Here is a 23127-nt window from a genome sequence, read left to right on the forward strand (position 1 = left end):
TTAGATCATCTGTTTACGTGTTTGCGCTTAGCGTTGTGTAAATGTACCACATTTAAGTCAAAAGGAAATATTGAAATGTAAAAGACCAGACACATACATATATAATTATGACTATAATTAGTTGTGAAGGAGTGGTGATAATTAAATGCATAGCTGCCCAGTATATTTGTTTGTATACACCTGTAACAAATAACCTGAATCATGAGCTTCATGACCACTGCACTGTTCTCTAACTATTGCTCCAGTGGTGAGTATATAGTATAGTATATACTGTATATATATATATATAGTGTATATATACACTTTTAACAATAACATATTGTTGATGAAAACTTTGACATATTGTTGATTTAAAGGGCTTGATTTTCATGATGTAAATATGATATTAATAGTCCATGCAGAAACATATTGTGAGTCTATCAACAAATCTACTTCTTCTGTTTCGGTGCAGGTTCTGCCTGTATTTTGATTTTGTACCAATTAAAACTAAAATGGTACTGTATTTACTGTGCAGGGTTTAAGTGAATCAGGTCCAGTCTTTGGGCAACATAATTAACTCACATTGGTGCTCATCAACATTTGACGTTTATTCAAAGTTGAAGTACAATGAAGGGGTGCTATGTAAGTTATTCACGACAAGTCAACAACAAACCTACAAAACTCCATCGCAACAGACGTTCAAAATAAAACAACAAAGGGCTCTAGATTCAATCGGATCCAATTCCGCTGACATCCGTGTAGCAGTTGTTTTGTCAGTGTTGGAACTGCGTTAGAGCTGTCGAATCCACAAGAGGCTCCTGGCATTATACCTAAATCGGACATTGCCATTGGCTGCACGGAGTCGTGTTAAGAGAAATCCCATGCAGCCTTGTTCACAAGTTCAAACACTGGAATGTGATGTGATCTACATCTCGATTGGCTGACAGAAATCCTCATGATTTAATTGAATGATTTTACATTAGAGTGTCATTATTTCTATGTAGCCTACACTTTCTCGTTCTGAACTTCTAACACGAGTGGAAAGGGTGGGGCTTCATGACAATGATCAAGAGCAGCTGCTCACCGATTTGACGGCTCTAACCCAGTCACACCTCCGACACTGCCAAAACATCAGCTATGCGGGTGTTGGCTATGGTCCGATAACACTTGATCTGATTGAATCTAGGCCAAAGTGTGAACATGGGACACTCTTTTCCTTACATTTTTTTTCAAACACATAGCCTGTTTCTTTTACAGTATATGACAGACATCAGTTCCTGTCTCAGGAATGAACTCATACATACTCTATAGGAGTTGACTCAGCCGGTGTGGGAAACTATTCAACCTTCCTTTTGAATAGGGTTAGGGCTAGGGTTAGGGTTAACCCTAAAAATGAGGCACATCTTTCCATAAAGTAAAATGCCAAATTTTTGCTGCATCAGGATGGCATTAACATACATTGTTGATTTGTAAGGGAACTTTAAGACAAGCTAATATACTATTTAATCCTATATCCATCAGCCACTGATGTTATGCAATGCAATTTGCTTGAGTTTTTAAACAAATATTCTACAACTGAGAAGGTTGGCTAGTTGTTTCCTAGTCATTCTTTCTAGCTGCTGCATTGTCTGTATATTTCCCCAAACGCTATATCCACATTTGTGTTTTTTCATCAGAAAAGATTGCTTATGGGTACCTTCATATGTGTGTAAAATATTACTGTTCTCAGATTTTTTATTCATAGATTGTAGATGTGTATGAATATTTATTTTGTGTTCAAAACGCTATATATCCATTGTTTAGCTGGAATGGAATGTTCATATCCAGCATATTTGACTGTGATATGTGGTTGTCACACCGAGCTATCTTAAAATGTATGGTAAATCGCTCTGGATTAGACAATCTGCTAAATGACAAAAATGTTAAATGTAAATGTTTTACATACAGATTGATCTCACAAATGTATCATTTATACAATTCTTTACCAAAAAAAAGTTGTTATTTCTTACATTTAACTGTGTAAAACCTAGCAGTACTACTTATTTCTCTCAGAGCGAGGCGGATATATAGCATTTTGGCAAAAAATACATGATTATTTTGTCCCTCTGAAATGAAACCATCACGTGATAGATTTTAAACAAATACATGTCTGTCATTGAACAACCCCATGCCATGATTAGATAGTGAATAAACACACCAATCTCTTTCATAATTTCTTTAAACAATAAAAGTTCATTTACAAACATTTCTGAACATTTATATATACAGTGCATTCTGAAAATATTCAGACCCCTTGACCTTTTCCACATTTTGATACGTTACAGCCTTATTCTACAATTGATTAAATCAATAAAAATCCTTAGCAATCTACACACAATACACAATTATGACATAGTGAAAACAGGTTTTTAGAAATTTGTGCAAATTAATAAAAATACATAGCAGAAATATCTTATTTACATAACTATTCAGACCCTTTGTTATGAGACTCAAAATTGAGTTCAGGTGCATCCTGTTTCCATTGATCATCCTTGAGATATTTCTACAACTTGATTGGACTCCAGTTGTGGTGCCTTTCCAAATCATGATTGGACATGATTTGGACAGGCACACAACTGTCTATATAAGGTCCCACAGTTAACATTGCATGTCAGAGCAGAAACCAAGCCACGAGGTCAAAGGAATTGTCCGTAGAGCTCCGAGACAGGATTGTGTTGAGGCACAGATCTGCGGAAGGGTACCAAAACATTTCTGCAGCATTGAAGGTCCCCAAGAACACGGTGGCCTCCATCATTCTTAATGAAAGAAGTTTGGAACCACCAAGACTCTTCTTAGAGCTGGCCGCCTGGCCAAACTGAGCAATCGGGGGAGAAGGGTCTTGGTCAGGGAGGTGAACAAGAACCCAATGATCACTCTGACAGAGCTCTAGAGTTCCTCTGTGGAGATAGGAGAACCTTCCAGAAGGACAACCATCTCTGCAGCACTCCACTAATCAGGCCTTTATGGTAGAGTGACCAAAACGGAAGCCACTCCTCAGTAATAGGCACATGAAAGCCCGCTTGGAGTTTGCCAAAAGACACCTAAAGACTCTCAGACCATGAGAAACAACATTCTCTGGTCTAATGAAACCAAGATTGAACTCTTTGGGCTGAATGCCAAGCGTCATTTCTGGAGAAAACCTGGCACCATCCCTACGGTGAAGCATGGTGGAGGCAGCATCATGCTGTGGGGCTGTTTTTCAGCGGCATGGACTGGGAGACTAGTCAGGATCGAGGCAAAGATGAAGTACAGAGAGATCCTTGATGAAAACCTGCTCCAGAGCGCTCAGGACCTCAGACTGGGGTGAAGGTTCACCTTCCAACAGGACAACGACCCGAAGCACACAGCCAAGACAAAGCAGGAATGGCTTCAGGACAAGTCTCTGAATGGCCTTGAGTGGCCCAGCCAGAGCCCGGACTTGAACCTGATCTAACATCTCTGGAGAGACCTGAAAATAGCTGTGCACCAACGCTCCCCATCCAACCTGACAGAGCTTGAGAGGATCTGCAGAGAAGAATGGGAGAAACTCCCCAAATACAGGTTTGACAAGCTTGAAGCGCCATAACAAAGAAGACTCGATTCTGTAATCGCTGCCAAAGGTGCTTCAACAAAGTACTGCGTAAAGGGTCTGAATACTTATGTAAATGTAATATTTCAGTGTTTTAAAAATAAATAAATGAGCAAACATTTAAAAAAAAAAATGTTGCTTTGTCATTATGGGCTATTGTGTGTAGATTGATGAGGGGAAAAAACAATTTAATCAATTTTAGAATAAGGCTGTAACCTAAAAAAACTCAAGGGTTCTGAATAATTTCAGAAAGCACTGTATATAGTGTTTTGGAATTAAACTGTTCACTTGACTTCTGAATACATTGGCTTAAATGAGGAGATTCATTAACTAGTGTTAATATGTAATTATCACCAGTCCATGTAACAAATGAACAGCCACACATTAGGAACAAAATATGAAACATTATCCTGGACTAAAAAGGATTTTCATTTTAAATGGAGATTCTCCATTGAGAATGCTTTTTAGTCCAGGATTACGGTTAATCTGTGTCTAGGAAAGTGGCCCCAAGTGTTTCAATAAAAAGGCGATACTAACTGTTTTGCAAAGGGTTACCATTGACAGCAAAAGTTATTTATTTAAAAGCAAAATGTTCGATTTTCAGTTGGGCTTAAGTGAATCAACCCTACGTATTTGTTCAGCACAATATAGGATTTATTAAATATCATAATTTCAGGACAAACATTTACATGCCTGCATGCTTTTTCACCAAAATGGCAGCTATATGAAAGAATGATGGCTCAGAAACGAAACAAAAACAAACTATAAATTCATATGAATGTCGGTATTGTCTTCCTAATAGATCTACTGCATACACAATACCGCCTCTTAACTTTATATACACATACCATATTAATCAACTCAGCTTTTGATAGAGTGAGTTATCGTGTCATTAGCATCAGTTCCGGTATATACAACAATGGTAAAAAGGAAACTTTATTGTATTTTCTTCTAATTTAGAAAACATTCAAATCAAATCTCAGTCGTCTCTTTTGATCAACATACGGATAAATAAAAAAAATCACAGAGGTTCTTTCCAAGCGTTATATATTTGTTTTTACATCTCGGAATTAAACTTGAAATACAAAACACAACCTCTGAGTCTGATCATGTTCAAAGCTTTGTCGCTGGTTGAAATACAGTATAAAAAATCTTCAGTGCTGTGAATTTCTTTGCGATATTACCAACAGTGTACCCCTTGGTACATTTTTACTGTGCAATAATTTTTTTTTTTTTTTTAACAACCAACCTCAATGCATCAAAACCTGCTTTAGCGACTATGTAATGTTGATATCTGTGAGAAAAAGAGTTTCTACATTCAGACACAACCCTTTTACGGTGTTTGGCCAAACACACTTCCATTGAACTGCTACAGTACACGCAGTGTGACCTATTTATCTGCTACGAAATCCACCTGGGCTCTTGACAATCTTCATCAGATTGTTTTTCTTCTTGAGCTCATCGTCTTCTTATCAGTACATCACTGTGGTTTTCAAGAACAGTCTTCCATCTGAAAGAAAGGACACAGTAGAGAGGGATTAGCCAACAGCGTACTGGCCATGCTGACTCAACCTGAAAATATGGGGTTTAGCTTTGTCCCGATAGTCGACAAAAACACAACCAGTGTGGTTGCTATCGTGCGTGATGCTTTCCCACAATAACCTAACTGAATAATAATGTTGCATGAAATGTTTGAAGAGGTGTATTCTGATTTGACAAAATCTTGAAAACATCAGAAAATCTGATCTGAGATCTTCCAATACACATGGAATAGGCCTACTTTTATCCAATACTCTTCCAATGTCCCTATTTGCTGGAAAATCTAAGTTACTCAAGCATATCATCACTCACAATTGTAGATTTAACAACAGATATGAATATTGTTTATCGTACAAAGTCCAGTCTATAATTGTTGCTTGAATGATTTTCATGATCTGCTGGATCAAACTGTGGAATCGAGCAGCAGCAGTTGAAGAGACTCCTTATGCCAGCGTTTGTCTGTCTCATGCATTGAAATAGGGAAATAAAACCAGGCCGATACAACTGTCTACACACTTAATCTTCGACAAAAGGCAAATCGTACGAGGAACTGCGCTATCCAACGCTGTCTACCTGACAATTGCACGTCAGATGTGTTTAAGACATCTCACCCGACACGCTTGGTTGAACATAATATTGCACTCATGAAGAGCTTTACACATGACACTTCCTGTACGGAAGGAGTGTTTATTGAAAGATATGTGTTGCGTAAAAACCCGAAGTGGGTGGCCAGCAGAGATAGGTGGGATGGGCTGAGGGAAGCTGAGGGTTGGGATGTGGAATTGGAGACAAGTGGGAGTGGAGTTGCTGTGCGGGAGATAGAATGATGGTCAAAGATAAAAGTCAAAAAATAAAGTCAAAATAAAACATAATAAAAAGTACATTTGAATGACACTGAGTGGCAGTGTTTTTACAACTAATACCGGTTTGCCTGAGGCTGATGCCGTGCAGGTGTTTGTACACATGCATATACACACACTCTCATTCAAATAAACGCATACAAGAACACACACATACATGTAATAGTGCCAGACATGCACACAAACATATACAGTTGGCATTAATGTTACGATTTTAGTTGTCCTTGATGTACTTTGTTAAAACATTTTTTTAATTATGTTCATTAAAAAAGAAAATCCATTGTTGTTTGCTGTTTTTCTTGTCTTTTTTGTTTTTAGTTAATTCTCTTGGTTGTTGGTGCAGTCTTGGGGGGGGAATGGAATTAATTGTAATTTATTTTCTTCTGGGGGGGGGGTTGAGGGACAGCTATTGGGGAACTGTGTAGGGGATCTTGGAGGGTTCGGGTTCAAGTTTTTGGGCCTTGTGGGAGATCCGTCAACGTGCCCTTGAGCAGGGCATTGACCCTGGATGCTTCTGTGTGTCACTCTGAATGGAAGTCTGTTGGATGACTGGTATGATGTAGTTGTTGAGTGGCTTCACTGCAAGTATATTGTATGTTTCGGATATTCAATAAAAAAGTGTTACTTGAAAAAGGCAGAGACATTCTTCTCTGATGCTATCTCCAGACACCTGCAACCTAACGAGCTTTGTCCATTTTCAAAGAACACTCGTCTCCTAGTGGTATGCCTGAGTGAGCGGCGCTGCCTCTGATGCGGGGCTGGTAAAAGCATCTGTTAGGCGCAGCTCAGGAACATGTTTGACATTTATTACCCCCGTATTTCCTCTGCGCTGCATTACTGTGCTTTAAGCAGCCCTTTCTTCTCTCTGGCAGTGAACCTAAATAATTAAATTTAGAAGGGAAAGCACATCGAAAGACTTAAAGCAGCGATAGCTTGAGGAGAGCGATGTGTTGCCGCCTGTCAGTCAGATATGACACAATGTGAGGTCCGAGACATAGAGCGACATCTAGTAGAAAATTGTACGTTTGTTATAGGCTTCGAAGAGACTCACATTCATTGATCTTCTGTAATCTCACTATTGGACTATTTAACCTTTGGCCTCTTAAGGCCCATGGCACGCTGGCAATATTTTGAGCCATATATGAATCAGAGGAGCCTCTCAATTCTATATGGAAAATGCAATAGAATATGATGAAACCTTCCTCCATAAACATTTTGATGAGTACATGTTCTAATTTCCTAAATCTCACAACCAATGATACAACACGTTATGATAGGACAGCATCCATCACTGCACCGTGTACCTAAATACCTAGCCTTCTGTCGTCGATGCATCAGCGTGCTGTATGTACGTGTATGAAAAGCTGGGTGGAAAAAGAACAAAGGCTTGTTGTGGGGAGGTGGAGGGGAAAGACAAACACAGGGGCTAATTATCCGACACTGCCGTGGGTCTCCAAGGCATTGCACTCTGGCCGCCTCTATTCAAGCAACACTGCAGAGTTATGTGTAAAAGCCATTACAGTGTGAATGCAGAGGGCTAAAAATAAAGGGAAGAGAGGAAGGTGATGGTGGTTGGAGGGTGTTTGATGGGGAGGAGAGTATAGACACATCCATGGTGGATGAAATGCTATGCATGCCACCTCTCTCTGCCTTTCTGTCTGATCGGCTTCACTGTCACAGCTGTTTATAGGGAATTGTGAGAATGGTATGGGGAGGTGAAAGTGTGGCTGATTATCACTTTTGATAAGTTGTGAAGTAACGCATCAGGCATTGTAGTGTGCAAAACATCACATTGCTCAGGGAAAATAAGAATGATCAGGAGAGAATTAAGAAATACATTTTTGACATAAGGTTCTCTTGGAAATTGTAGACACCATTTTCAATTTGGGCAAACAAATTGGTGGAACTCCTTACATGTTTGTTCTGTTTTAATCAACTTACAACGCCTCCAGTTTGCAATATTACTGCAAATGTTGAAACATACTGATTTACATTTTTGTGTGAGAAATATTGATAAAAGAAAGACTCATTAAAATATGTAAAAACTTTAGCCATTTGTAGAATGAAATCAAGATGAAAAGTTCATTAAAGGGGATAAATATTTCATTAGATGCTGAATAAAACAATGCTTTTTGGGCTTCTCAGCATAAAATTCCCTTTGAAAGATTAATTAATACATTTACATTATGCAAATGTAGCTCATGCAAATATTTTATGAAGACAATTAAAGGACTTTTTTTTTTTTTTTTGCTTCACTGACATTCATTAATTAAATTTTTATTTTACATTAACTGTTTTGATGTTTAATCTCGCAACAAAGAACTTTATCTCTCGGCGCAGAGTCATGTTAACCTGCCCAACACATCGAAGGGCAAACAGGTTGAAACCAGAGAAGAGATACTGGGGAAGATATTCAGGCGAGAGCTGCAGTCCCAGTTGCATGGCTGTCTGGTAGCTGCTACAACAGCCAGAACTGCCTCTTGGAACCGATTCAAAAACACTGCAAAAGCAATTAATAAACACAGACTGTGTTAATATCGCAGAACTAGAGAAGTGTGACAAAAGACAAATAGAAATAATTAGTTATCTTAAAAATTATGCTCTCGTTAATTTGTTTTCTCGCTCTCTCTCGCCCTAGCCTTAGTTGTGTGTTGAAAATATAACATACATTTCTCTTGGCTTTTATGCGTGTGATAGGCTTGGGTGTTTTTTCACACGTTTTCTTTGCTTGTGTAATTTATCAACATCATTTTTGGCCATTTGAGGGTAATTACGGTTTACTAGGCTGGTGGCAGAGGAGGGGAGAGCAGAGGAGACATGGGTGGCAGACAAATGCTTCTCTAATTGAACAAAAGCACACATTGTTCCGTGTTAACTCAACCTTCTCCTATGTCTATTCTTTAAGGCCATAATCACTGGCATTGTGAGCCGAAGAAATTATGCTTCATAGCTACAGTCAGAAAGGCATCTGCTACATTAGAGAAAATATGTATGTTTATTGTCTAAGACACTGTCAATCTACCATGGCAATAGTTGGCAATTGTTGGCAAAGACAATTGTAATGCAATATAATAAGGAAGTTTGAAAAGTTAATAATCCATTTAACAATTAAACTATAAAGAGCTCTTCAATGTCAATCTTAATTCTTCTCATTTCAAATTAAGGCCGCTAAATATACTAATTTAGCATCACATGGGGGGCTATAAATGTTCTCTATCCAAAAGTGAATATTTTTAGTGAAATTATGACATTTGGTTTTCCTTTTTTGGGACAGCCACCCTTTTCACATCTCTCCACTGACTGAATGACATTTCATTAAGCAAGATTCCTCCCTCCTTACGGTACAAATTGCTCAATTTGTTCGCTTATTATTTCTTATTTGACAAAAATATATTTTTAACCCTGTGAGACCCAAGCATTTTATTACCCCTCAGCAAGGCTAATAGGCCTCTGATTATGAATATTATAAATTTGAAGTTTGTAGAAAATATTTATGGAAACGTGGCAAAAAATGCAACATTGTGCTTCAATGGTAGCAAAACATCTGTGGTAAGAAAACTGTGAAATTATATTAAAATCACATCAAAATGGATCAAAAGCATTTACATGTGATATAAAATATTGTCTAATGGTATATATATTTGAAATTAATGTTTTGTCTGAAATATACACATTTGTCAACTTGACCAATCCAAGTTGGAGTATTTTGCTATCAAAAACATATATCTTTTGTTACTATTTTGTAGGTTTCCTATGTATGGAAAACCTCTAACTTACCTTAAGTAATATTTGGTTGTCCTTTCTGGCTTCATTTGGAGAGATAACCTTCTATCTTACTTTTTACCATAAATGGTTGTCAACGGCAGTATTCTGACCTAATAAACGACTGTTTCCCTTCCAAATTCTAACGTTGCCATTAGGTCTTAAGGGTTTCTGTGTGACGTTATCCTATTGACGTTCTTGGAAAGATCTAAGAACGTTGAGTGATGGTACCAAGGAAACGTTCTCTGAGAAACCTTTTGTCTAGTTCCCTGTAAGTTACCTGGACATCACTAAGGACCAACGTCTGGACCTTTTTAGGACATTCTCAGGACATACAGTTTACTCGTCCTTAAGACATCGTGATGGTCCCAAGGAAACTTCCAGAAGAAGATTGGGAGAATGTCATATGGTCAGATGAAACCAAAATATAACTTTTTGGTAAAAACTCAACTCGTCGTGTTTGGAGGACAAAGAATGCTGAGTTGCATCCAAAGAACACCATACCTACTGTGAAGCATGGGGGTGGAAACATCATGCTTTGGGGCTGTTTTTCTGCAAAGGGACCAGGACGACTGATCCGTGTAAAGGAAAGAATGAATGGGGCCATGTATCGTGAGATTTTGAGTGAAAACCTCCTTCCATCAGCAAGGGCATTGAAGATGAAACGTGGCTGGGTCTTTCAGCATGACAATGATCCCAAACACACCGCCCGGGCAACGAAGGAGTGGCTTCGTAAGAAGCATTTCAAGGTCCTGGAGTGGCCTAGCCAGTCTCCAGATCTCAACCCCATAGAAAATCTTTGGAGGGAGTTGAAAGTCCGTGTTGCCCAGCAACAGCCCCAAAACATCACTGCTCTAAAGGAGATCTGCATGGAGGAATGGGCCAAAATACCAGCAACAGTGTGTGAAAACCTTGTGAAGACTTACAGAAAACGTTTGACCTCTGTCATTGCCAACAAAGGGTATATAACAAAGTATTGAGATAAACTTTTGTTATTGACCAAATACTTATTTTCCACCATAATTTGCAAATAAATTCATTAAAAATCCTACAATGTGATTTTCTGGATTTTTTTTCTCATTTTGTCTGTCATAGTTGAAGTGTACCTATGATGAAAATTACAGGCCTCTCTCATCTTTTTAAGTGGGAGAACTTGCACAATTGGTGGCTGACTAAATACTTTTTTGCCCCACTGTAAATGAGTTTACTGAAGTGTGCGACTGTTTCAATCGATTACTCTAACTTGTTGTAATAACCTGATGTCATGTATTTATAGCTCTCTTGTATTGTTTAATATTTTTCTTGTTGCTCAATTTTTGTCTTCAGGGCACCATTGTAAATGGGAAACTGTTCTCAAGTGGGTGCCCCTGAATAAACGAAAGTGATTTGCCCTGGTCAAACGTAGTGCATTAGATAGGGCATACACTATATAGGAAATAAGTGTAATTTGGGATGCAGTCTTCAGAGGTTATCACCACCCTCCACTTCATATCCAAGACCCTACAAGGCAAACAAAGAGACTGGGATGCAGTCTTCAGAGGTTATCACCACCCTCCACTTCATTTCCAAGACCTCACAAGGCAAACAAAGAGACTGGGATGCAGTCTTCAGAGGTTATCACCACCCTCCACTTCATATCCAAGACCCCACAAGGCAAACAAACAAGTGATTAATGTGCCCCCCCCCCAGTGCTGTGGCCCAGATGGCAAGCTGTACACTTCAACAGCAGGCAGAGTTAACACTAATGCTCAGAGAGAGAGGAGAGAGAGAAGAGAAAGAGAGAAAGAGAGAGAGAGAAGAGAGAGAGAGAGAGAGAGAGAGAGAAAGAGAGAGAAAGAGAGAGAGAGAGAGAGAGAGAGAGAGAGAGAGAGAGAGAGAGAGAGAGAGAGAGAGAGAGAGAGAGAGAGAGAGAGAGAGAGAGAGAGAGAGAGAGAGAGAGAGAGAGAGAGAGAGAGAGAGAGAGAGAGAGAGATCAGGTTCATGTACCTTGTATTGCCCTCTCAGCATCTGTTCTTCCAGTGCTGCGGTCACTCTCCATCTCTGGGTTCAGTGAGTCTGGGACAGCAGAGGGATAGAACAGAACCGCTGTTAAAGTGGAACTGACAGTGTTTTAGCAACATGAAACCTTATTAAAATTTGTTCATATACACCCCCAGGAATACATTTTCTGACAAGCGAGCACTTAGACATGGTCGTTTTCACATTTTCATACATTCATAGAATGTTTGGGAATGGCATTTGTGAAAATGATATAGCAATATAGAGTGGGAAAGCGTCCGGATACTATTCTCCATTGTTTATCAGTGCAATGCTGATGGCCAAATAGCTGAAAAAGGTTTAGAGGGTTAAGCTAATGTTCCCTTATGATACGTTATCTCATCTCGCTCTGGCTAGCATTAGTTGTTGATCTTTTTTTGTTGTTGATGTGCACAACTGATGGGGAGAGAACCTACCTTTTCATGGTTGTTTGATCAATAGGACTGTGACGTTTCACAATGTAAGAGCACTTCCGTGGTGTTTAAATATTTGCAGAAACCCATTCAGGTGTTTTTTGTGTGGCTTTTGGTGAATGTGTTCTGATGATCTGAAGTTGTGCTGCTTCTATTGCCTGAAAACACACAGTCCAGTTCAAAGTGAATGATGACACACCTGTGTGGCAAATGGCTTATTTGCATATAGGCCAACTGTAGCTCTGATTGGCTATGGGTGCACCGGTCTGCGTAGACTCCGGTCCTGAACAAGACAGATTTTTTTATTAGGTTTTATTTACTGCAGTGTCCATTAATTGTCCAAACGCATACGATGCTGTATATAGCATTTTAACATATATATAAAAACAATCGAGATTTTTTTATGGGGGGGGGGGGGGCACTGCATGGATCACCAGTGCGGTTGAACGCAGCATTGCTGTATGGTGCATTCAAAATGTATTGTAGTTGAGTAGCCAGCCTAGGCTACTGCTCAAATGCAATGCAATTTAAGTTGAATTCACCGATGTGCGCACATCAGGCTGTAATTTCATAAAGTAGATGACTTAACTGTTGTCTCATTTATACTCGCACGTGTGTCCTATGCGGCCCAGCGGGCCTTGTGTTTGACACATGTGCACTAGCCTATTAGTCACGTTATGACTGACTTGTGATCATTGCCCTGGCTAGTTTGATTGTATTGACATTCCCAGCCTTAGTTACAGTCATCTGTTTAAGTTCAAAATATTGAGTCATTTAAACTGAAACAGTGCATCCCGAATGGGTGGAGGCAGCAAACAATGTACCAGGCCAGCTGTGATTTACAACCTGATAGCTGTTGAACTACAATAAATGTATTGGTTCATTATATTAATCATGCAATGAACTGCATCCATCTATTCTGCCAACAATGCCTTACTGTACGTCATGGAATTTTGAGTCAAATAGAACCGATTTAAAACCTCTTATAAAGTTTGTTTTGAACCATAAACTGGGAATTTGATCTTTTTGACTGATATTATGATTGTCTATTAGTTTCATATCCGCAACGTAGTTCAAATGTTGTCTGTTCCACTTTAAACATCTTTCACATGGACCAGCCACACTAAAACTAAAAGCTTTTACTTAAAAACTCAATTTCCTGTAAGTGAAAAATACAATAAGACATTGAATGATCAGTCAGATTGCTGAATCATGATTTAGCTTGATATAACTTACAAAATGTAAAGACAATAACCTATAACACTATGAGTTATTAGCACAACACTGTGATTGAGTGTAACTGCGATCTATTGTCTTTAGCTAGCACTCAAAACAAAGGAAAGAAGAAAAGAGGAGAGCAGTAGAGCACAGTACGGGACAGGACAGGATAGGACAGGACAACGCTCTATGATCCCCCAAGAAGCACATTTCTTTGCTGCAAACAGTGATAAACAGAAAGCATATAAATATGCCACACCCTGATCTGTTTCACCTGTCTATGTGCTTGTCTCCACCCCGCACCAGGTGTCGCTCATCTTCCACATTATCCCCAGTATATGTACACCTGTGTTCTCTGTTTGTCTGTTGCCAGTTCGTTTTGTTTCATCAAGCCTACCAGCGTTTCCCCCCGTGCTCCCTTCTGTCTCTAGTTCCCGTTTTCTAGATTTCCTGTTTTTTGACCATTCTACCTGGCCTGACTGTTGTTCTGTACCTTGTCACACCACTCTGAACTGGCCATGACGGACCCAGCAGACTCGGACCACCTCTGCAACGCCGTTCCTCCCAAGGAGCCACCATTGGAAAGCACAAAGAGTTGCTTCGTGGTCTTATGGATGGGTTCCAGACCTTGGCCGAATGCAATGACCGCGGGTTGGACACTTTGCTGGAGTAATTCTGCTGGTTGTTTGGCAGGCAGCCCACCACAACGGTAACCTCCCAGCCCCTTAGTAACCTGGCTGTTAGCAGCGCGGCACCCCGGTTTCCCGAGAGCCCCGCTTACCTCCCCTAGAACGCTTCGCTGGAGAGTCAGGAACCTGTTGAGCGCTCATCATTGAGCTGCAGCCCTCCTCCTTCCCCTTGGACCACTCGAAGATAGCGTACTTCATCACGCTGATGTCCAGGAGCGCTCTTGCCTGGGCTATTGCCGTTTGGGAACAACAGTCGGCCATATGCTTCAGTCTGGAAGAGTTCGTGGCGGAGGTGAAGAAGATTTTTGATACTCCATTGTCCGGGAGAGAGGTTGCCCGGAAGTTACGCCAGCCTTGGCAAGACTCCTGCAGTGTGGCAGACAATGCGGATTTCCGTTCGTTGGCAGCTGAGAGTGCCTGGAACCAGGGTGCGGAATTGCTGTTCGACACGTTCCTGCAAGGAGTATCGGAGGAGGTTATGGACAAACTAGCAGCCCGGGAACAACCGACGGATCTCGACTCGATCATTGCGTTGACCATCCGGATCGATGGGCGGCAACGGGAATGCAGGAAGGAGAGGGGGTCTGATTCCACTTGCCCGCCCAAGGATTCCACCTTGCCTCCCGGAAGTCCCGACGTCTCCGTTGCCTGTCTCCGAAGTCTGCCGAATCACCTCTTCCTCAGCCAATGCAACTAGGCAGAGATAGGCTGTCCCCAGCCGAACGTCTACACCGGCTTCACACAAAGATTTGCCTGTATTGCGGCACTACTGTTCATTTTGTGTCCTCCTGTCCACTAAAAGACCAGGCTCACCAGTAGGGGCAAGTAGTCTGGTGGAACCAGTCGAAATCTCTCCGGGGACTCATCAACTCTGGGGCCGATGAGAGTTTTATAGACGCTACCCTGGCGTCCGAGCTGGGCATCCCCACTCAGCCCCTCTCCATTCCCATGGATGTTAGAGTGCTGGATGGGCGCTCTATAGGCTGGGTCACTCACAATACCACTCCTATCAACCTACGAGTGTCAGGGGAACCACAGCGAGGCTATCCAATTCATGCTAATTATTGGGGTGGCAGGTAGCCTAGTGGTTAGAGCGTTGGGCCAGTAACCGAAAGGTTTCTGGATCGAATCACCGAGCTGACAAGGTAAAAAAATATGTCGTTCTGCCGCTGAACAAGGCAGTTAACACACTGTTCCCCGGTAGGCCGTCATTGTAGATAAGAATTTGTTCTTAACTGACTTGCCGAGTTAAATAAAGGTGAAATATATATTTTTGAATTAAGTCTCCTCAGGTTCCCGTTAGAATTGGGATTGTCTTGGCTCCAGCGACACAATCCCCTTATTGACTGGACTGCTGGTGCCATCATGGGCTGGAGACCATTCTGCCATGCCCATTGCCTGCAAGTCAGCACAACCTACCCCAGGACATCTTCGCCATTCCTTAGGAGTACCAGGACCTCCGGGAGGTTTTCAGTAAGGCCCGGGTCACTTCACTTCCTCTGCACCGACCCTATAATTGCGGAATCGACCTTCTCCCAGGCACCACACCGCCCCAGGGACGACTGTACTCACTGTCCAGTCCGGAGACCAAAGCTATGGAGACCTACATCGAGGACTCCCTAGCTGCATGGTGTATCCGTCCTTCTGCCTCCCTCGCCGGCGCAGGGTTCTTCTTTTTCAAGAAGAAGGACAAAACCCTGTGCACATGCATCAACTACCGGGGCCTCAATGACATCATGGTGAAGAACCGCTACCCACTACCACTCATCGCCTCGGCCTTCAAGCCGCTCCAGGGGGCCACAGTCTTCTACAAGCTGGTCCTGCGGATGCCTACCACCTGGTGCGGATACGGGAGGGGGACAAGTGGAAGACTGCCTTCAACATGGCCAGCGGTCACTAAGACTATCTGGTCATGCCATTTGGCCATACCAACGCCCCAGTAGTGTTCCAGGCCCTGGTCAATGATATTCTCTGCGACATGTTGAACCAGTTTGTCTTCGTCTACATTGACGACATCCTTGTTTTCTCCCACTCAGCCTAAGAACACGTGCTCCGCATCCGACAGGTCTTCCAGCACCTTCTGGAGAATCAGCTTTTCGTGAAAGCTGAGAAATGCGAATTGTATCGCTCCACCATCCCCTTCCTTGGTTATATCATCGCTGCAGGGAATGTACAGATGGATCCCGAAAAGGTGAGAATGGTGGTGGAATGAACCCAGCCTATGTCCAGAGTGCCAATGCAAGATTTCCTGGGACTTGCCAACTTTTATCGCCACTTTATCCGGGGCTACAGCACCCTGGCTTTCCCCCTTCTGCACACACCCCTCCCAAGGTTCCGTTAAGATGTGGGAAATCGTGAGCTTCTCGCGGTGAACATGGCGTTGGAGGAGTGGAGACACTGGTTGGAGTGGGTGGAACATCCGTTCATTGTGTGGACGGATCACAAGAACCTGGAATATCTCCGCACCGCCAAGCGTCTCAATTCCAGGCAAGCTAGGTGGGCCCTGCTTTTCACCCGGTTTAACTTCTCCCTCTCCTACCGACCAGGATCCAAGAATATCAAGCCGGATGCGCTGCCACGACGCTATAGCCCCGCGGCTACACCCTCGGACCCCAAGACCATCCTTTCCACCTCGTGCCTGGCAACGGCACTCAGCTGGGGAATAGGGAATCAGGTCATTGGGCGCAGCGTTCCCAGCCGAACCCCGGGGGGGGGGGGGCAGATAACCGGATGTTTGTTCCTAACACTGTCCACTCCTCGGTCCTGGAGTGGGCCCACTACTCCAGGCTTTCTTGCCACCCGGGCTCCCGTCACACCCTGGTATTTGTGCGGAAACGCTTTTGATGGGCGACCATGGTCCAGGACGTCTCCGCGTTTGTCGCCGCCTGCACGGTCTGTGCACAGAACAAGACTCCCGACAAGCTCCGGCTAGTCTCCTTCAACCACTGCCTGCCCCTTACCGTCCCTGGTCTCACATATCCCTGGACTTCACGGGTCACGGGTCTTCCCCTGTTTGATGGCAACACCGCCATCCTGACAGTAGAATTTTCCAAAGACGGTTTTCCAAAGCTGCCCACTTCACTCCACTCCCCAAGCGTCATCTGAGTCCACCCTCAGTCCAACGGCCAGTCAGAGCGAGCAATCAAGACCTGGAGATGACTCTTCGCTGCCTTGTCTCCGCCAACCCCACCATCTGGAGCCAGCAACTCGTGTGGGTTGAATATTCCAGAGTCGGGCAGAGGGTATGGCTGTCCACTCGAGACCTGCCCTTCCGGGTGGAGTCCCGCAAACTTTCGCCCCATCTCAAAGATGGGGGTGAAAGCGGTTTGTATTCTGTTGCCCCGTACACTCCATATACATCTGACTTGTCATGTGTCTAGGATTAAACCTCACATATGTCTCACAGCTCTTTGTCTCCTGTTTCTAGGGCCACCCATCGTCTCATCGACGGCCAACCGGCGTACACGGTGAGGCGCTTGCTGAAGGTTCGACCAAGAGGCAGGGGATTCCAGTACCTGGTTGACTGGGAGGGTTATGGCCCAGAGGAGAGGTGCTGGGTCCCCGCTAGGAACATCCTGGACCCAGGCCTCATCATCCCGGTCAACCAGGTATGCGTCCAGGTAGGATGCCAGGTGGCGCCCCTAGAGGGGGGGCGGGTACTATCACAACCTGTTCACCTGTCTTTGTGCTTGTCTCCACCCCCCTCCAGGTGTCACCCATTTTCACAAGTGTATTTATACCTGTGTTTTCTGTTTGTCTGTTGATAGTTCGTCTTGATACATCAAGCCTACTAGCGTTTTCCCCGTGCTCCTTTCTGTCTCTAGTTCCTGTTTTCTAGCCTTTCCCGATTTTTGACCAGTCTGCCTGCCCTGACCCTTAGCCTGCGTGTCGTTCTGTACCTTGTCACATCACCCTGGATTACTGAACTCTGCATGCCCTTGACCTGTCGTTTGCCTGCCCCCCTGTTTTTGTAATAACTTCAAAACTGTCTGCATCTGGGTCTTCTCCTGAGCCTTGACAACATGAAAGTAGAGTGAAAGAGAATAAAAAACAACCCTAACCATTGACTGAGCGCAGGCTCTCTGAGGGTGACGGCTGTTTGATGCAGTGTTCGGCCTGCTCCCTCCTCTTGGACTCATACTCCAGAGCCTCCTGCAGTTTCCTCTTAGCCTTCTTCTCCTTCTTCAAACGCTTCTGGATTATTGCTGAGGGAAAAGAGAGAAGAGGATAAATGTATCAAATTACTGTTATTTACAATGACTTGGCAAGTGGCAAGTGTGGTGAGAGACAAGATAAACATATTAGGGCCGGCTCAAGCCTTTTGTGGGCCTTAAGCGAGATTTGTTTTGGGGATCCCCCACCTGACGGCGGAGAGAAACATTTTTGTTCAAAAGTTAATTACCTGCAATTAGAATGGTGTCGGAGAGGATGGCTGACGTTTTACATGCTCCTAACCAACTGTGTTATTTTGTTTGTTTGTTTGCGATTTTTAATGAATTTATTTGCAATTCATAAAAAATCCTACAATGTGATTTTCTGGATATTTTTTTCTCATTTTGTCTGTCATAGTTGAAGTGTACCTATGATGAAAATTACAGGCCTCTCTCATCTTTTTAAGTGGGAGAACTTTCACAATTGGTGGCTGACTAAATACTTTTTTGCCCCACTGTACATACCCCAACCAAAAGCCATGGATTACAGGCAACATCCTCACATAGCAAAAGGCTAGAGCTTCCACTTTCAAGCAGTGGGACACTAATCCAGACGCTTAGAAAAAATCCCGCTATGCCCTCAGACGAACCATCACCCAGGAAAAGCGTCAATACTGGACTAAGATTGAACCCTATTACACCGGCTCTTACACTCGTCGGATGTGGCTATTACGGACTACAAAGGGAAACCCAGCCGCAAGCTGCCCAGTGACGCGAGCCGACCAGACGAGCTAAATGCCTTTCATACTCGCTTTGAGGCAAGCAACACTGTAGCATGCATGAGAGCACCAGCTGTTCCGGACTACTGTGTGATCACGCACTACGTAGCCGATGCATATTAGTATATTTGGATAGAAAACACTCTGAAGTTTCTAAAACTGTTTGAATGATGTCTGTGAGTATAGCAGAACTCATATGGCAGGCAAAAACCTGAGAAAAAATCCAAACAGGAAGTGAAAAATCTGAGAGTGGTCGTTGTTAAAGTCATCGCCTATTCAATTCCCTGTGATATATGGATCTGTTTGCACTTCATACGCCTTCCACTAGATGTAAACAGTCAGTAGAACGTGGAATGAAGCTTATGCTGTGTTGTGGGACCGGATGGGAGGGGAATGAGTCAGTGGTCTGGCAGATTGCCAGTTCTTGGTCGCGTGCATCTGCGCGAGAGTTTGGACACGTGCACTACACATGCTAGTAAAATTAGCTAATTGGACATAAGTAATGGACATTATCGAACAAAACAACGATTTATTGTGGAACTAGGATTCCTGGCACTGCATTCTGATGTAGATAATCAAAGGTAAGGGAATATTTATGATGTAATTTCGCATTTCTGTTGACTCCAACATGGCGGAGAAATGTTGTTACTATCTGAGCGCCATCTCAGATTATTGCATGATGTGCTTTTTACGTAAAGTTTTTAAAAAATCTGACACAGCGGTTGCATTAGGAACAAGTGTATCTTTAATTATATGTAAAACATGTATCTTTCATCAAAATTTATGATGAGTATTTCTGTTATTTGACGTGGCTCTCTGTAATTACTCCGGATATTTTGGAGGCATTTCTGAACATGGTGCCAATATAAACCGAGATTTGTGGATATAAATATGCACATTATCGAACAAAACATAAATGTATTGTGTAACAAGATGTCATATGAGTGTCATCTGATGAAGATGTTCAAAGGTTAGTGATTAATTATATCTCTATTTCTGTTTTTTGTTAGTAATATCTTTTGCTGGGAAAATGGCTGTGTTTTTCTGTGGCTATGTACTGAGCTAACATAATTGTTTGGTGTGCTTTCCCCGTAAATCCGTTTTGAAATCAGACATGTTGGCTGGATTCACAACATGTGTACCTTTAATTTGGTGTCTTTCATGTGTGATTTCAAGAAAGATTGATTTTTATAGTAATATATTTGAATTTGGCGCGCTACATTTTTTCTGGATTTTGGCCAAGTGGGATGCTACCGTCCCACCTATTCTAGAGAGGTTAACAGCTTCTACCCCCAAGCCATAAGACTGCTCAACAACTAAAATAATCAAATGGCCACACGGACTATTTACATTTACCCCCCCACCTCCCCCCTTTGTTTTTACACTGCTACTACTCGCTGTTTATTACCTATGCATAGTCACTTTACAAATGACCTCGATTAACCTGTACACCCGCACATAGACTCAGTACCGGTACCCCCTGTATATAGCCTCTTTATTGTTATGTAAATGTTTTGTGTTACCTATTGACTGTTTTTTGTTTTTTTACTTTAGTTTATTTAGTAGATATTTCATTAACTCTATTTCTTGATCTGCATTGTTTGTTACGGGCTTGTAAGTAGGCATGTTCACGGTAAGGTCTACTACACCTGTTGTATTCGGAGCATGTGACAAATACAATTTGATTGGATTTGCTGGAAATAAGACTGCCTGAATTAGCAAAACTATATTGAATTCAAATCAGCAAACAGCTGGAAAGAAAATGAGGTAATTTCTAAGCTTGTTTTTATGAAATTGGCTCATTAAATAATAAAGTACTTGATTAAACTGTTGCGGAGCTTTATAAAACGCAAACGTGTTAACTTAAGTTCTATTTGTGTCACGTTTGTTTAGAATGACGGTGAATCATTAATTTCTATAATTCAATATGGATCCATAATTATCTGATCTCTCGCAGTTGTGGGGAACAATACTAAGTGGTTTGTTCATTGGAAGCAGTGCCATAGAAACATACAGCAGTTTTCTTATGTATGTATGACCCTGTTCATTATTTAGATATGTGTGTTAAACTGTTTTAATGAGCTCCGAAACATGCACTCGATTGAATTTCAAGGGTTGTGTCCCAAATGGTACCCTATGGACCCAGTCAAAAGTAGTGCACTACATAGGGAATATGGTGCCATTTAGGACACACTCAATGTATTTTCATTTAGATTCTGTATGTAGGTTCATGTACTGTGCTGTGTGCATATTGTGCAGTGCAGGAGTCTTCAACCTTTTCTTGCCCAGGGATTGCATTAGCCCCCCAACAATTTCACGTCTTGTCTTATCATCAGCTGAATGATAATGGCGAGGAGAAGTAATCAACATTTTAAAATGAATAGATTTGGTAGATAGTTTTTCACTATTTTGACCTACCCACATTATAATGAGCTAAAAAGGTAACTCCAAACACATTTTTGCTAAGAGCAGCTGTTTAGCTGGTTAACACTAGAACCGCTAAAGCAGTAATTTTGACTGCTCATGATTTTTTTGTATTTATTTCGATACCCCCTCCGCCCTTGACTTACCCTAATTAAGACTATATAACGCACTGTCGGTGTTAGAATCGTAATATCACAAACAGAACCAGTTTTAGGAGGTTTGAATGGTTTTCCCTCATTGCTCCTCCTTCTCCCAACAGTAGGGCCTGCTGTCACGACTTCCACCGCAGGTGGCTCCCCTTCCTGTTCGGGCGGCGCTCGGCGGTCGTCGTCACCGGTCTACTAGCTGCCACCGATTCCCTTTTCCTTTTCTGTTGGTTATGTCTTATTGGTTTCACCTGTTTCTCGTTTGGGGTTTGGTTTAGGGCTATTGAAGCCTGTTATTCCCGCCTGCTTTTGTGCGGGCTTGTTTCTCTGTTCTGTTTTGTGGATGGTATTGTTTGTATTTTTCCGGACTGTTTGTGTCGGTCATTTATTCGCCTGTTGTTTTGGCATGACCTTTTCTCACCGGAATAAATACGGTTTTCCTTAAACCTCTGCTATCTGCGCCTGACTCCGCACCCACCACTCCTAGTTACATAACACCTGCTCTACTCCTTCCTTCAGACAGTTGAAATTACAGTCCTCGAAACTGAACCTAAACTATAGCGAAACTAATTTCACACATATAACAATGGATTAAATAAATTAAGTAAAGTATGATGGGGAGAAAGGCGAGTATGGGTGAGTTGATGAGCGAGGTGAAGAGAACGATGCATAATTCTGTAATCACCAGTAGTGAGTGAAGAAAAGGGCGGACCATTCTATTGTATTGATCCATTTTAATTATAATCTTAAAATGGTACAGTGCCGTGAAAAAGTATTTGCACCCTTTCTAATTATCTATACTTTTGCATATTTTTGATACTGAATGTTATCAGATCTACAACCAATACTTACTATTAGATAAAGGAAACCTGAGTGAACAAATAACATAACAATTACACACTTATTTTATTTGTGACTCACCACCTGGATTCTGTCTTATGTAGAAAAATGTGAAAAGGTGTTTTTTACATTGGATAAAAGTAGAGACTCAGAGCTATAAAATGGTATATCATACACTGCATTTGAGGAACAGTGGGAAAGTAATTCTGCTTTGAAAGTTGATCAACTTGTAAACTCAATTTTAAGAAAATCGCCTTTGAATGTTTTGGTATCTAGTGAAGAGCTCTTCTTTGTCTACATCAATTCAGCATCGTCCACACCCTCTAAGCTTTAGCCCCACCCATAACGTTTCACTCTCGGAGAGCACACTTGACGTTCTGGCCGATCATTTGTTTATCTCTGGATAACATGAAAACAGCCTAACCAGCTCTGTTGGCAACAATTTTCTTACACTTTTTTGCAGACGTTTACTGACACCGTTTACATTCAACGGGTGATGTACACACGTCATGTAACATTAGCTAACGAGCGAGCCAGCTAACGTTAGCTAGTTAAACAACAATGAACAAAGTGCCAACAATGCCACAGTGCTGGGTGCTAAACAACTAGATCCAATGTTAGCTAGCTAACATTAGGCTCTAACTAGAAAAGCAAACAGCTCTGGGATACGAATAATAACATCA

The 23127-nt window shown here is 42.0% G+C and overlaps 1 protein-coding gene across 2 annotated transcripts in view; it reads right to left on the reverse strand.

Annotated features, from left to right (window-relative positions):
• Positions 1-566: 566 nt before the first annotated feature.
• Positions 567-23127, reverse strand: part of dachd (dachshund d) — a 314871-nt gene continuing 292310 nt past the window's right edge. For both annotated transcript variants that reach the window (XM_071341973.1, XM_071341972.1), the window contains exons 9-11: positions 18166-18309; positions 11734-11802; positions 567-5096 (exon numbers count right to left, since the gene is read on the reverse strand). In XM_071341973.1, the coding sequence (XP_071198074.1) occupies positions 5059-5096; positions 11734-11802; positions 18166-18309 (251 nt within the window). In that variant the 3' untranslated portion in view covers positions 567-5058. The remainder of the gene's footprint in view (positions 5097-11733; positions 11803-18165; positions 18310-23127) is intronic.

This window comes from Salvelinus alpinus, chromosome 14 (genome assembly GCF_045679555.1).
Source record: "Salvelinus alpinus chromosome 14, SLU_Salpinus.1, whole genome shotgun sequence".
NCBI classification, from domain to species: domain Eukaryota; kingdom Metazoa; phylum Chordata; class Actinopteri; order Salmoniformes; family Salmonidae; genus Salvelinus; species Salvelinus alpinus.